At 40.4% G+C, this 16,907-nt stretch overlaps 1 protein-coding gene across 1 annotated transcript in view; it reads right to left on the bottom strand.

The window, feature by feature from the left end:
- LOC149244469 (uncharacterized) overlaps positions 1-16,907 on the bottom strand; it is a 191,651-nt gene that overhangs the window by 87,361 nt on the left and 87,383 nt on the right. Inside the window, exon 2 of the mRNA XM_089374878.1 lies at positions 3,008-3,245. Coding sequence (XP_089231004.1) covers positions 3,008-3,245 — 238 coding nt within the window. The remainder of the gene's footprint in view (positions 1-3,007; positions 3,246-16,907) is intronic.

Raw genomic sequence — 16,907 nt, 5'->3', positions numbered from 1 at the left:
CAGTTTCTTGTTTCCGCTTATAATTTAATTGGTGAAGACTGTAGTGTATTAGTTTCAGTGTTTACTGTAGGAAACAATAAATAATTTGTTCAGTAATTAACAAATAGAAGGAACTTAATCAATTGTTGCAGTGGTGATTCGGGTAATCGAATTTTCACAGCCCACACTTGGGTGTATAGATGTAGGAGGGAGCAATCGTGGTACATGAGTTACCCCGGCCTGTGTTTTTCCACCCTTCTTCATACACCATTTGCATTTTTTATTGATTTTTCCTTTATAATTGCTCGGGGGTCCAAGGGATGAGAGCATGATGTGAACGATATATCAGTGAATACCCCTTAAGGTTGGGCAGTTCATCACCCACCAAGGGTCGAGACAATTATGGGCTCCTTGATGATGTTAGGGGCTAATATAGGGGCCCTAGGAACCAGGGTGATGGCCATGATAAGGGGTAGAGCTCATGTTTGGCTTTTGCCCATGTGCTAAATTTTTCTATGTCGGCCATCTTTTGCATTTTGTGGTACATTTCCTATTGTAAGTGGTCAAATTATGCTTTTAACTTTCTTTTTCGTTGCATCAACCTCCAGGGCAACGTTCCAGGCCCAACCCAAAGTGTGGACAAGGGGAGGGGGAGGCTAACTCCTTGTCGACCCAATGAACAAATGTGGACCCTGATGGGAAATATGTGAAAAGAGGTTATAATGAGTGGAGGGAGTGATGTACGTGATGTCGAGAAGCAGGTCCACGCAACCAACATTGAGGTTTCCCATGTAATGCCACTCCTAAAGCTAGTAGCCAATAGAGAGATCCCATGAGACTAAGATACAAGGTTAACCACCATGTTGGAAGAAGGGACAAGAGTATAGACCAAGCCCATTCTTTCCACCAAATCCCCCCACTAATCCATGCCCAGAAGTGTCCATGATAAGTAAGCAAAAATATCCAATTACATAATGAAAGCCATACCTTCGAGGTTGGAAGGCCCACCTAATACCCAATTACATAATGAAAGCCATACCTTTGAGGTTGGAAGGCCAACCTTCAAACATACGATCATGATGAATGGGCAAGGGTGCATAATGGCTGGCAACTGGCTCAGGTGGCAGAGATAGTGACACATCAAGCTATCTAGTAGCTACAAGGGGCTACTGGCTGTCGGCGCAAGACAATGTAGGAGAAAAATTTCTCCTATGGGTGTCACCCACAGGCGGTGGGTAACAGTGCTAATACCAATGTTCCACCAAATTTATGAGATGGAGGACGTGTGGGAGCACCCCCAAATATTAGGGAAACTTAGGGGGGATGGGGGAATGTCCAGATATATTGAAATTCAAATTAAATGATGAAATACATTGATTCATACATCATAAATGATATAATGAAATAAAAATAGTAAAATATTATATACATTGATTTAAAGTCATCATTCATTATTCTAGAATCCAAGACAAAGTAGAAGTCAAACCTAAACCATCTGCCCAAGTTGACCCCACCTTGCAAGCCTTTTCCCAAAAGTTTGACAAGATAACTAATGAACTGATATAGGGGCAAATAGCTATGATGAACAAGTTGACATCTTAGATAGAGAAAGAGGGTCTCCCTAGAACTATCCTCCTAAGTCTCAATTAGTGTTAACAAAACTAGACCGAAACTAGTGGAACTGGTCGATCTGACTAGTTTGGGGGTCAAACTCGTTTGGTTCAAGGTTTGGAACCAGAAATGGTTAGTTCGGTACCGAACTAACCTTTTTTCATTGAACTAGTCACTTTTGTACCGAACTAGCCGGCTCCGTCCAATTTGACCAAAGATGTTCCAAATGCAAAGTTTTTTAAAACACAAGAATTTTTTAATGGGGCAGCGTAATATTCAAGCCTACGGCCCTAGTACTACTATGCAATTCATAGTAATGTTAAATTCTTTCATTTTCATCATTTTACTTAAATTTTTAACATTACCTTGAAATGACTCAAGATGTTTGAGAGTGGTTCTAACCTCATTGGATTTCATATAGAGAAAGTAGAATTATAAATCTCACTCAAATTCCAACAAACCTAACAGTTTTTCAAGACTTCAGGATTGGTGGGATTGCAACATTTCCATTGGATTTTGTCATGTACGAGGGTATGGAACTAGTATTTAATCAAGAGCATCAAGCCCTCTATGTATCTTGATGTTAGTGGCATTGGTTATCGAACTCCTCTATCATGACCCTACTAAAAATGTACCCATCACTCAAATAAAATCTTGACTTGACATGCTACGTTTTTCTTATTTTAATGCTTAGAGGGTGATATTGATGATGAAGATCCCAATATAGGCAATGATTTTGATGATAGGTAGTATTTGTTGTAGCACAACTTTTTTTGGATGCTAGAGGTTGTGTCTAGAACCTGTTTGCTGATGTATTTTCGGTTAGGAGATGGATTGTACCCGATGCTATTTTGGTTATGTGCACCCTTACATGCTATATAAATGAGAACTTTTGCTTATTTGTGCATAAATGGTTTGGATTCATATGGATGCACATGAATATATATATGTTTTTCTTTCAAATTTGAATATTTTGTGTTTTTGGTCGACCAATTTTTTGGTTTGGTTTTTCTTATTGGCTTTGATCCAGTTCCAACCAGTGCCCAGTTCCCAGTTCAAAGGGTTTTCCGATTCGATCATTGGTTCGGTTCCAATCATCAGGCCCATGAAGCACTTGTATCAAAGTACTCTAATTATAAGGAATGAATCAATGTCCGATGAGGGTCAGGGTAAAATCTTTATCGATGAAATACTAATTATTACTCGACCCAACAAAGTATTATTCTCAAAGCACCATGGTAATGGAATCAGGAGCCCATGAAGGACATGCAAAAACTAGAACCAATAAGCTCAAGGCAAAGAATTAATGCTAGATATCATACTTCATAAAATTTCATGCATCAAAAGTACCAAGGCAAACTAAAGGACGCCAAAGTTAAACAATTAAAAAAAAAAAGCGAAAGACAAGCCATCATACCATTTTGTTCTTTAGTCAGAAGACCAAACTCTTCTAAAACTTTATCAAGCTCAGCCAGCTCCTTTTTCTTAATCTCTTTTTTGGATAGTTGTTTCTCTGGTTCTCTTGTCTTATTCACTTGCAAGAGTGAAGGTCCAACTGAAGGAACGACTTCTGGTAATTTGGCATCATTTTCTTTTTCATCTGTTTCTTCATCAACATCTTCCTCTATGTCATAATCTTCTTCATCTTCACTTTCCTGGAAAAATATTAAATGATAACCAAAGTCGTTCAATCATCTCAAATGCATAGAAGTTGAGATTGTCATCTAGAAAATACCAGAATTGCTTTGCAATTGCTTCCATTTAAAATACCAAAATTGAAAAAACGTCAATAAACAACAATCCTGCTATCATTGAATTCTGAATTTTACCAAGGCACAACATCCGCATAAAGGATTCAGAACTGTTTAATCAAATGAAACTCGAAAGAAGATTACCAATTAAAACTATGTACACCAAGCATCAATATTTAAGGCCCTGCACACATATTGTGCAGTCTTAACTCTGCAGGCCTCGTATGCATAAAAAAAAGGCAGTCCAGGTCATAACGATGAACATCTTAAAGACAAATTTCAAAAAGCATATACAATCTAACCAAGGATCCACCCATGAAAAGATCTAGAACATTAGCCTAACATTAGCCTACCACAGTTATGGATAACAAACTAAAGGGAACAATTTCAAAAGTGGTTATAATCTCTTCACTGGCGTGCAACTTTATTCACATAAACACAATGCAAGTCCAGAAGACTAGGCTTTTGAGCCTTGTATTCAACATCATAAATAAAACCCAAACTATAGAGATCAATATGCTGAAGAATTAAATTTCAAGGAGAGCATAACACCTAGCAGATTCAAAGTCCTAACCACACAATATGAGCTTACAGAGATGATAAGAATCAAGGTGCAAAAGGGTAAAACTTCAAAATGGGTGTAATTTTTCTAGGAAGTGCAAAGCCTTTCCACACAACAGACTTGAAATGAACTGAAGGACTCTGACATGATGAGGAATCTGTTTTGTCTCATAAATCATCATAATATAAGTCCTAAAATAACAGTTCCACATGGCAAGGGTTTTCCAGACCTGAAATGAACTGAAGGACTATGACATGATGAGGAGTCTGTTTTGTCCCATAAATCACTATAATATAAGTCCTAAAATAACAGTTCCACATGGCAAGGGTTTTCCATCTTTTTTGCCCTTGAAAAAACTTCTTGGGAAATCCCTGGGCATCTCCCCAAATCCAATGATAGTGCCCAATGTAAGGCAGGCACCATAGACTAGTGTGCCTCACCCTGAGGGGAATAAACCAGGAACCTGCACTATGCATTGAATTTCCAGCATTGTCCTGGCAATAGTGGCACCAACCAATTGAGCTAATCCTAGGGGTTTTCTCCTTAACTATTTATTTAAAGAGTTAACTACCACCCGGAAACATAATTCCAAGTTTCCCAATTCGAGGTATATCTATGCCTATAGTATTAAGCATAATATTATCCACTATATTAATACAAACCAAATAATCTTTACAAATGGTATTAATTATCTATTAGATAGAGATATCTGGAGCTCATGGAGTGTTCAATGTATAACTTTGCAATATTTTAACTAATGATTTCAAACATTACATCAACATCTCAGATATGCTAATGAAATTCTCTCTAACTCAAGAAGCTTACAAAATTGCACATCAAAACAATGATCTGAAATACATCACAATATAATTTATCATCCATTCTAATACACTTGAGTGGTAAATTAAATCAATGGCCTTGTCAAGCCCATTTTCGGCTTCGATCCTAGTTTGGTTATTTGGGTGACCCTGAACTTCCAGAAGTCATTTTGGCCAATAAACAGCAAGTTTGGGGGTAAAAGCTTTGGGAACAAATTTCCCAACCTCTCAATATTATTCTACTATTCAAAGACTTCCAACAGTATAAATACAAATCAAAGTCCATATAATGAAATTACACCTCTAGCAAGTTGACATATTCTTTGACCATCATAGTACCAAGTGGATGCCACATCAGCTTCCATTACCCATAAATGTGGAGCTAGTGCAGACTTTCAAAAGTCTTACAGAGGATACAAAATACTAACCCTAATAGGCAATTGGACATAAAAAAACCATAACCCTAACAATGATTAGTGTGTTTTAAAAAGTGAGTTGCTAGGGGAGAAAAGGTTTTATTCCTAACATATTGATTTGTTGTTCCATAATTGACCTATGGTTTGAGCATCACAATACCAAGTGGAGACCATTTCAACTTTCTATAAATCACTAGTGTGGGAGCTTGTCACACAGACTTTTCGAGAATATTCTAGAGGGTCTGAAATCCTAACCCTAATAAGGAGTTAGGTCATGCAAAACCCTAACCCCAGCAATGATTGAGCATGTTGGATATGAGTTGCAAGAGAAGAAAGGGTTTTGTTCCTGTGGTATTAATTTGTTGTTCCATAGTTGGGCAAAGCAAAGGAGTGGCATATCATAATAGAACAAAGGAAATCATTGATCTTGCAACAACCTATCATAGGCCACAGTGTCTATTAAATTCCATAGTGAGTCAATCTTTCTTTGTATCTTGTGTTAGAAATATGAGAAGGAAAAAGAAAGGCGTGGACCTTGTTACCCACCAAAAAGTGGGTAACCCTATAAGAGCCAACCATTCAGCAGCCCTATATTGCTTAGCACATGATGATATGTCGTGATCCTCCACCATTTGCACCAATCAGACACCTCTCACCATCCAACATTCCTCTTGAAGGAAGGCGGGTCATCATTTGGTAGGTACTTCAACAATTATGAAATCATGTGCTTTTACTTAATGTTTTGGACATCATAACATGAATTAAGAGGTGATCTAGATGATTGACTGATATTGACTATAAACCTATTCTCTCACTTTGCTAGGGAGGCTAGTTCTTGACCCTAGTCCTATAGGAACTCCTCTAAGGCATTAGGGTTATAGGAAGAGCACTACTTGGAAGACTTGGATTGAAATGGCATGTCCATGATATTCAATACTCACCACTTTCCATCATTCCCCATATTTCATCTCCATTCTTCGAGCTTGTGGTCACTGGTTCATTGGGATTTGTTAATTTTTGCAACTAGGGTCAAATTCCACAGCTTAGATAACTGAGATGATGCTTGCATTAAATTCCTCTTTTCGAGAGGACCAAAATCGACCTAAACATCACCAAATTTGGTCAAGCAGAAGTTAAGTTTTGAATTATTTATTCATACATGTATTATGGAATGGGTCGGCCCTAAACACATGTGCAACTACTTAGGTCGGCCTTAACCCCAAGTGGACCCTCAAGAAAGCCTATAAATAGAAGCGACCTCAAGCTCATTTCATCACAATGATCAAACAATCTTCTATTCTTCTCTTTTGTCTTGGTTCGCACAGGTTCGATGGAAGGAGTTCACGCAAGGGTCCAAAATCACAAGCGTGACGCTCGCTATAATTTAGGGTCTCTTGTTTCCCGAACATTGGCACAAAACTAGGCATTATAGTCCTTGGACGCTGGCACATAGTGGACAAAACAACCTCCAGAGAGACCTAGACGTTGGCACACAGGTTTATGGGAGCGTCCAGGGGTTCAAAGACAGATCGGGTTGCATAAGTCCCCAGACGCTCAAACAGAGTGGTCCTGAGGGTGTCTAGGTCGTCCCGGACGCACGCACAATAATTGTGAGGGAGAGTCCAAGGGTTTTTGGTGTGTTTCATCCCAGACGCACGAACAGAGTCTTCCTAAGAGCGTCCAAGCAGTCATAGACGCCCCACACAGTGTCTCAGAGAGCGTCTAGGGAGTTTCAAACGCACGCAGTCATTTTTTATGAGAGCATTCGAGCAGTGACAAACGCCCTCACACAGTGTTCGAGAGAGCGTCTAGGGAGTTTCGGACGCACGTAGTTAGTTTTGATGAGAGCGTCTAGGGTTCAGATCTAGGGTTTGATATTTTGGCTTCAGTGATCTGGTAGATCTGGGTTTATCTCTACAGTTATATAAATTTGTAGATCTATAGATCTGATTTGTAAATATCCATTGCAAACTTATGTATTGGACTCATTGTAGTCTCTGCTGAAAAATTTTTATGACGATCTATTAAAGAAGAATTTGAAAGGGTTTCCCCCTTGCGAGGTTTTTCCCTGGTCTTGGACCAATCTGTTGTCTCTTATGGTTGTGTTGTTGTCTTCTTTGTCACTATATATATTGTTCTTTCTTCAGTTACGTTTATGATTGATTATACTGCTAATAATTGGATGCATTGTTAATGAAGAAGTAAATTGGGCTAAAGTAACTGATACAGCATAGAACAATCTAAAAAATTAACATGGTATCAGAGTTGAGGTGAAGGACAAGCCCAAAAGAAGACAAGAATTGAAGCCCTCATTTTCAAAAAGCAGATTAGGTCAAGATGTCATCCTCTACCTTCAACAAGCATGAAAAGTTGGGTGATGCATCAAACTTTGTTGCATGGAAAGTCAGACTGGAGATCATAGCTGACAATAATGATTTGTTGGAATACATCCAAGGAAGGATGCTCGAGCCTCCCGCTTCCCTCAAGAACAGGTACAAGAAAGGCGAGTCCAAAGCAAAGAAAATTATAGCTGATGGCTTACAAGAACATTTACTTGCATATGTTGGGAATTTAAGAAATATAAGAAAGTATAAAGATATGTATGAAAGGATAGCCAGCATGTATGAAATCAACAACTTGAATGAGATCATCACCTTGAAAGATAAGCTCAAAGAAACCAAGATGAACAAAGGAGAAGTTGTTCAATCCTACATTATGAGGATCTCTAGCCTTAGAGATCAATTGCAAAGAGTTGGAGAAAAATGTGCCTGTGGGGAGCTATTAGTTGTGATTCTTAGAGGTCTCCCTCCTATTTGGGAAACCTTCATTACTACAATCAGCAACAACAATGTCCTTCCGTCATTTGATGAAATTATTGAGAAGCTTACTCAAGAAGAATCACAAATGATAACAAGAGGAAGGATTCAAAAACATGAAGAGGGAGAGCCCGTTGCATGTATCACTCATGACAAAACTTAGAAGCAAAAGGAGGTCCATCAAGGAAGCCTCCTTCTCAAAATGAAAAAGGAAGGAACGACAGATCGTTATCTCATATTCAATGTTTCAATTGCCACAAGAAAGGTCATTATGCTCGAGACTATCCCGAGAAGAGAAAGAGGACACGTTACAACACCAGAAGCTACAACAATAACAAAAGAAGAAAAGAAAATCAAAGGAATAACCGTGATAGAAGATATGAAAGAAGAAGAAGAGACTCCTCAAGCGATCGTGAAGAAGATCATCCTCCTCAAAAGAAGTCAAGGGCTCCCAGGTATGAAAATAATGTTGTAAATAAATTTGAATACATTCTTATTTCTGCTCTTACTAGTTCTTCTCCACCAAATTTGTGGGATAGTTGGTTGGTTGATAGTGGGGCCACTCATCATTTCTCTGGGTACAAGGAAGTCCTCTCTAATCTGGTAGAGAGGGAGACTAAGCTGAAGATCATTCTTGGAGACAACTCCACTCATCTCGTGAAAGGCTTTGGGTCCATCAAATTTCAACTGAATTCTGGGGAATCAATTTTGTTGCATGATGTTACGTATGAATCGGGATTAATGAAAAATTTGTTATCTATATCTGCATTGGAAGATAAAGGGATGAGGGTTGCCTTCATCAAAGGAAAAGTTTTGACTTGGCCTGTTGATTCACCTATGAGAGATGCATTCACATTAGGATCGAGATTTGAACTATATAGAGTAACTGGAATACCTCTTCTAGCTTTGGTTCATATACCAATCATTTGACCGAGTTATGGCACCGCAAGCTAGCTCATCTACACTATAATGCACTTCCGAAGTTGAAGAAATTGGTCTCAAGTATCCCCGATGTTCAAGCTCATCATGATGGAGTTTGTCCAAGTTGTGCGAGTGGAAAGAAAACGAGGGGACCATTTCTCTCTAGTAAGAACAAGACAAATGACATCCTCCATCTCATTCATTCCGATATATGTGGTCTGATGCCTGTACATTCTATTGGTGGTCATCTCTACTACAACACCTTTATTGACGAATTCTCAAGAAAGACATGGATATACTACCTCAAGCACAAGGATGAAGCCTTTGAAATATTCATGGAATTCAAAGCCTTGATCGAAAATCAATCAGGAAAGAGAATCAAAGTCTTCAGGTCTGACAATGGGGGGGAATACATGTCAAAAGAATTCATAGCATTTGCAAGAAAGAGGGGATCAAGAAGGAAACGATTGTGCCATATACCCCTAAACATAATGGTTTGGTTGAAAGGAAGAACAGGTCTAGACTCTATAGTAGACGTTGCCCATGCCATGCTCCATGATCAAAAGGTGCCAAATTTCCTTTGGGTCGAAGCTACGTCTACTGCTGTATATGTTCAAAACAAGGTGCCTCATCAAAAACCCGGGAGCGCCCCCCCCCCCCTTTTCGTTGTATGAATTTCAGGAGTTTGGGATTTAGAACCTTGCGGAGGGATCGTAGCTCCGGGAATATATGGGGATCTATTGAACAACTTCATCAAGCGTTAGAAAACAAGACCCCTGAAGAAATATTCACAGGTATCAAACCTGATATTAGCCATCTTTGTGTATTTGGATGCCCTGTATATTTTCATGTGCTGAAGGACAAAAGGAACAAATTGGAAGCTACAGGAAGAAAAGGTATGTTTGTGGGTTATTGTGAAAATTCTAAAGCATATAGAATATATATTCCTGGTCAGAGGAAGGTCGAAATTAGCAAGGACGTAACATTCGATGAAGATGCAGCTCTTGGAAAAGCAAGAGATCTTCCTCCGCCTCCTCCTCCCAAGGAAGAGAATGATGACTGGGATATTCTAGATGGTCCTTTCGTGCCCGAGTCCGATATGATTGATGAAACCATGGAGCCTATGGATCCTATTCAATTGGGGTAGCATCGGATGTGCTATAGCCATGAAAATTGGTGGAGAGGCTAAAGCACATGAGATCTCCAAGACCCAGAAATGGTTTGGGAAAATTCTAACCAGTTTGGGAGATATTAAAATAATTAATATTTTTAATGGAGTTCCTGAGTCTAAACTTAGGAAAAATAAAATATTAATGGGTATTAATATAAAACTGGGTTAGAAGGTTCCAAAAGTCATGGATCAAGCCAAATCTAATCTTAGCTGTTGATTAGAGATTTAATCTCGACCGTTGAAGGACCAACAAGAAAAGTATAAGAAGAGGCTTGAGGATCAGTTGGAGAACACACTGAGGGAGACCAATTAGTTTGATTTCCGGGGCGAGGTTAGCTGAGAAATTCGAACTAGTGGTCTAGAGAGCAACAGGAGGCAGCAAGTACGAAACAGAGAGTTGGGAACAGCACCAGGGGAACAACAAGGAGGTTGGAGAGCCAGATGCAGAGCCTCTCAAGCAACGCTGAGGCTACAGACTGCGCAGTCACTAGAGGGCCTATGTGGGTGATGCAGAGAGACCCAGTGCTGACGTATAGAGGTAGGGGCTGAAACAGAGGGTCTGGGAGCTACGTAGAGGTTAGTCAGGCTGACGTTGAGACTGGGGGAAGTGCTGAAGAATTTTCTCTCTATTGGGTAAGCCAGTTTGGCACCCAGTTGTACAGAAGAATTGTTGAATAATAAAATCCTCCCTTGCTGCACTAGTTTTCCCACACTGGGTTTTTACGGGGACTGATTTTCCAAAATATTTGTGTCGATGTGTTAAATCTTGTGCATGTGTTTGTTTCTGTATTATGATGTGATATCTACAGCAGAATTTATTTTAATGTTTACTAAAGGATTTTCATAAATAACTTATCGAGAAATAAGTAGGTAAAATAAATCAATTATTGCAGTGATAGAATTTTCACATGGTATCAGAGAAAGTAATCAGAGACAAGAAGGGAAAATCTATTATGGATCGAGACCATGTTGCAGAGGCATCTATGTCAGGAGACTCGCACAGATTTTCAAAAAAATTCACAAGAGAAAGTGACTACGATTTCTCTATGTTGGCTTCTAGGCTGAAAGAAGAAGTGGCTTGTGTAACCAGCTCTGCATCATCAGAGGTATGGTATATAGACAGTGGGGCATCTTGGAATATGACGAGAATCTGAGAATGTTTCTCAGATTATCGGGAGGAGAAGATGAACTTTCAAATCACCATGGGGAACAAGGAAAAATGTACTCCAGTAGGGAGGGTGATCTGAAAATGGGGCACTTAGGCTCCTTGTCTAACTTACAAGGACCTCTCCCACTTCCAAAGCTTATTTATTCCCAAGTCTTTATGATTAACCAATGCGGAATTAAATATATGCTTGAAAATAAAGTGTATGCTTATGTCTATTTTAGCACTGTTTATGTGCTTTAATATTCTGTTGTTTATGCTAATACAACATATATATAACAGTAAACAATGCAGCAATAAAACAAAACACACAGAACAGCAATTTAATTAGGAGTTCACCCAAAACTCTTGGGCTACGTCTCCGTGAGCTCTAGTCAACTCAACTAGGCTCTCTGGGATTATGGCAAAGTCCTTTTTTACAAGCTCTTGGCTCAACTCCACTGTTTTACACAGAAACAATGGGTTTAGACACCATTTTATCCCTGGCTCTTGAAGCTCTCAGCTTTCTGGCTCTCGCTCTCGGCTCTAGCTCTGGCTCTTTGGCTCTAGCTCTGGCTCTGGCTCTTCAGGTCTGGCTTCTTTGGCTCTCACTTTGGCTTTCTGCAACCTTCAGCTCTCTGGCTTTTCACTTGATCTCCAAGTGACCCCACAGGCTCCCTCGGCTGCTTTGAGCAATAGCTTTTCACTCTCTCTCTGCTCTCTTGGCTCTACAACTACTTTCAGCATTCAACTTCCTCTCAATTGAGCTCTCTGGGCTACTTTGACGCATTTTCCCGGCTTTTCGGCTTCCCCAGTCGTTTCCCTGCGTTCAATCATTCCCCTGCGGCTCTGTGGCTTTCTCTGCACTACCTGTTCAACTGGCCATCTGGCTCTGTGGCTCTGTGGCTTTCAAACGCCTCATCATCTGCCAAAACCCCTGCTTGTAGTGTGGAATGATGATCAAGAGCAGTTACAGAAGGAATCAAGGCCGTTTCATAGGAGAAAACCCAAAAACTGGAGAAAATTTCATTACACAGAGATTTCTGGAAAATACACTGTCGGACGTGAAATTCCCTTCAATCGCCCCTAAAATCCCTCTCGAGTCTGCCATTAGGCGTTATATCACATCACATTAGTGTATTGGTCGAAATCCCAAATACACGGGGATGTTGGAAATACTGAGAGGGGGGTGAATCAATATTTCTTATTTTTTTATTCTAGTGATTGCCAAAGCATATATAGATATGTATATGTATACACAGAACACAGAAACCAGTAGCTGAAATAAATGCTTTTATTAAAACTCAAGACAGTATAATGAAATAAATACAATATAAATATATATCTGACTGTGAATAGTTGCCAAGCTCCAACTTGGACTTCAGTGAGGCTCCAACCTCCAGAGCACCAACTCTGTTTAGCAGTGGTTTTGCACTTAGGAGCACCAACCCCTAATGACTTTAGTCTTGTTCAGTTCTGAGGCTCCAACCCGATCTTAGTATCAATTGTTTTGCTGCAGTTTTCTGCACCCAACCCTGCTGAGCTTCTGCCTTTCTCCAGTTCTCCTGCTTCTCTGGTCTCTCCTGCCTCTTGCCTGTTCTTTGGCTTCCTCTCTTACAGATTATGCATACCTTCACGTTACTTCACCTTGTGCTTCTGTTTTTATATGTTTTAGGCACCTCTGACTGATCGTTTCCACTTTCCACCGTCTTTTTGGTTTCCTCCTTGGTCGCTGTAGATTCCTCTGCCTCGCTTGATCCTTCGGTTTCCCTCCATAGTCGTTGTGGCTTCCTCTGAGTTGTTCGAGTTCACTGATACTCCATGGATACGTAAATTCATAAGAGAAGTCCAAAGGGAAAAAACTCAGAGAAATCATTGTTACACATTACACCGTAACAGCGTTCATTTTTCCAATCATTATTCACAGACTTATTACTTCACAGAAACCCGTGCGATTGAACCCGCACCGTTCGATCATCGCATCGCGATCCGACGGTCTCTGTTGCTTTCTTCACGCACGTTAAACATCGTTCTCTTTCCCACCGTTGATCGCGTCCATCGCGAAATCTAACGGTAGTCGCAAGCCCCGATCGCGCGACTTGCGCGCGCGTTAACCCGCGGGGGCGGTGGTTTTTGTCCGCCACATGTCACAAAACAACTAGATCGTGCAATCATATACGGATACCGCCATTTCTCCGTAGGCGGTGCGGGGAATACCGCCTGCCCGCGAAACCCCTGTCCCCCAGCCATTAAACTTCGCGCGACTTCTGCTCCCGATCACCGTTGGATCCACCGCGCCCTGATCCGACAGTCCGCATCTGTCACGTCAACCAATAGACATACGTACACCTCTCGCCGTCCGATCTTGCCCGACATATCATCTGACGACGTTCGCTAACCCTCACCCCGCAAGCCATGCACACGATAGCCCGCGGGAAGGCGGTTTCCCGTCGAACCTACCTGCCACACGTCGCAATCTGACAGGATTGCTCCTCCATGTACGAAAACTGCCTGTCTCCTATGAGCAGTGCAGGGAAACTGCTTACCACCCATATGTACAGCTCCCCGCTCGTTAACCATATTTATATGGTTTCTGCTCCGATGGCTTTGTGTGCTCCTCTTCTTCGGCTCTGTGTGGTGCTAATTCTTTCCCTTTTTATTATCTACCCAACCAGCGTTCTGTGCCCCGTGGAGTCATTGTTGGGAAACCTATGGATCCCGCTACTTATATGCAACAGCCACGGTCTCCTGTGGCTTATATGCACAATATGTTGCAGCGTGGATACATGCACACAGGCGAATCAAAAACCACCCAACTCTGGATAGCTAAGGCATGATGACCTGATCATGATTTGGTTGAGGGCTGCATCTTCATTTTTATCTTCCTTTTGGGCTTTCTCTTCTCTGTCTGCTCCTTCCTTTTTGGGCTTTCTCTGCTCTGTCTACTCTTTGAATATTTCCATATTGACATCAATGAAAATGCGTGTCCAACAATCTCCCCCTTTGTTATTGATGGCAATATTCTTCTGCTCTCTCCCCCTTTGACATCAATGGCAAAGGAATGCATACGGACTCCCCCTGTCAAACTGCTCCCCCTGTCCTGCTGCATCTTTATGAATGAACTTGAGTGATGATAAAGAAATAACCCCCATCTTTTGACGCAGATGTTCGAATGCTTCTCAAGGAAGAGGTTTTGTGAAAATATCAGCGATCTGCTCCTTTGTACTGATATATTCCAGGACGATGTTTTGTTCAGCGACTTGCTCACAAAGGAAATGATACTTGATTGATATGTGTTTGGTTCTTGAGTGCATCACTGGATTTTTGCTGAAACTGATAGCACTTGTGTTGTCACAATAAACGGTAATTGGTTGATCTGTACATATGTCGAGATCTTTTAGAGCTTCCTTCATCCATAGTATCTAAGTACAACAGTCTGCTGCAACAACATACTCGGCTTCAGCTGTGGATAATGATATGGATGACTGTTTTTTGCTGAACTAGGATACCAAACAGTCTCCTAGGAAGAATGCATTTCCACTAGTACTTTTCCGATCATCTATACTTCCAGCCCAATCAGCGTCGATGTATGCAGTTACGGTCACTGTTGAGTTCTTTGGGTACCAAAGCCCAAAATCAAAAGTTAATAAATGGGATTGTTTGGGAACAGATTGAAATCTTCCCACCATTCCTACTACTTGCATTATGTCTGGTCGTGTAGCTGTTAAGTATATAAGGGCTCCAAATTTCCAATCATTGACCTGTAATGAGTTGCATCTACTAGAGGGGAGTCATCATCTTTGCTCAGTTTGCAGTTTGTGGTCATAGGTGTGCTCATGGGTGCACAATCCTCCATTCCATATTTTTTGAGCATGTCTTTTAGATATTTGGTTTGAGATATACACAATCCTGCTCTAGTTTGAGATATTTGAAGTCCAAGGAAGTGGGACAGCTCTCCTATCATTGACATCTCAAACTCTTTTGACATGTTTTGAGAAAATTCATGGCTCATTTCATCATTATTACTAGCAAAAATCAGATCATCGACATAAACAAGAGCAACTAGTAACTTACCTTGATTTGTCTTTATGTATAGATTGCTTCCAGCCACTCCCTTTTTGAAGCCTTGTTGTTGTAGATAGTGATCCAGTCTTGCATACCAAGCTCTAGGAGCTTGTTTCAACCCATATAAAGCCTTTTTCAACTTACAAACTAAGTCCTTTCCTGCTGTTAGATCAAAACCTTCTGGCTGCTCCATGTAGACTTCCTCCTTAAGTTCCCCATTTAGAAATGTTGATTTTACGTCCATTTGATAGATTTTGAATCCTTTTGAGCAAGCAAATGCCAAGAACATCATGATAGCTTCCATACGGGTCACTGGTGCAAATGTTTCTTCAAAGTCAATTCCTTCAATTTGTGAATAGCCTTTGCAGACAAGTCTTGCCTTGTTTCTGATAACCTGTCCTTCCTCATTCATTTTATTTTTGAACACCCATTTGGTTCCTATTATGTTTTTGTCCTTTGGACGAGGTACCAGCTCCCATGTCTTGTTCTTCTCAATTTGGGTCATTTCTTCTTCCATGGCTTTTACCCAATGAGGATCCTTGCTTCTGCAAATGTTTCTGGTTCTATCATAGATAGGAGGGCAATGACTTTTCTCTTGGGTGTAATTGTTATCCTTCTTCGGGTCTGCACACCTTCATCTTTATCGCCAATGATCTGCTCTTCTGGATGGTGTCTTTGGACATACTTCGTCTTAGAAGGAGTATTAGGTGGTTCTCTTTCCTCTTCTTCTTCTTCTTCTTCCTCATCTATTTCTTCTTCTTTAGGTTATTCTTCTTCAATGAGAGAGTCATCTTCATGTTCTTCAATTTCCTTTACTAGAAGATCTTCATCAACCTTTACATCAATGCTTTCCACTATTTTCTTCAATCGATAGTTGTAGCACTTGTAAGCCTTGCTCTTTGTAGAGTTTCCAAGAAATATCCCTTCATCAACCTGAGAATCAAACTTTCCTGGTGAACCATCATTTATTTTTATGAAGCACTTGCTTCCAAACATCTTTAAGTACTTCATTGAAGCAGGTCTTCCTTTCCATAGCTCATAAGGAGTTTTATCACAATTTGGTCTTAATTGAGTTCGATTCAGTGTGTATACAACTGTCCCTACTGCTTCTCTCCAGAATCTAGGCTGTAAGTCTGCTGCTAATAGCATAGTTCTTGCCATTTCTTGGACTGTTCGGTTTCTTCTTTCAACTACCCCATTTTGCTGAGGTGTTCTGGCAACCGAGAATTCCCTTTTAATTCCATGAATATTACAAAACTCACTAAACTCGTTTGATGTGAATTCTCCTCCTTTGTCTGTTCTGAGGCACTTAATTTTTGAATCTTTTTCATTTTCTACAAGGGCTTTTAGATTCTTGAAACACTCAAAAGTTTTAGATTTATACTTTATGAAATATATCCACATCATTCTAGTATAATCATCAACAAATAACACAAAGTACCTTTCTCCTTGGAGTGCTTGATTTCTAGTTGGCCCACATACATCAGCATGGATGATCTCTAAGGGCTTCGATGTAGAGTGTTCCTTTGTCTTGTGGCTGATTCTGGTCTGCTTTCCATGTTGACATGGACCACATACTGCTTGATTTGGTTTGAACAGCCTTGGGATGTCTCGTACAGCTTTGATCTTGCTGATATTGATCAGATTTTCGAA

The sequence above is a fragment of the Pinus tabuliformis genome, chromosome 8 (genome assembly GCF_031772625.1).
Source record: "Pinus tabuliformis cultivar Carrire ecotype Pingquan chromosome 8, CPIR1, whole genome shotgun sequence".
NCBI classification, from domain to species: Eukaryota; Viridiplantae; Streptophyta; class Pinopsida; order Pinales; family Pinaceae; genus Pinus; species Pinus tabuliformis.
The sequence above is the reverse complement of the archived record's forward strand: the minus strand, read 5'-3'. Positions and strand labels throughout refer to the sequence as shown.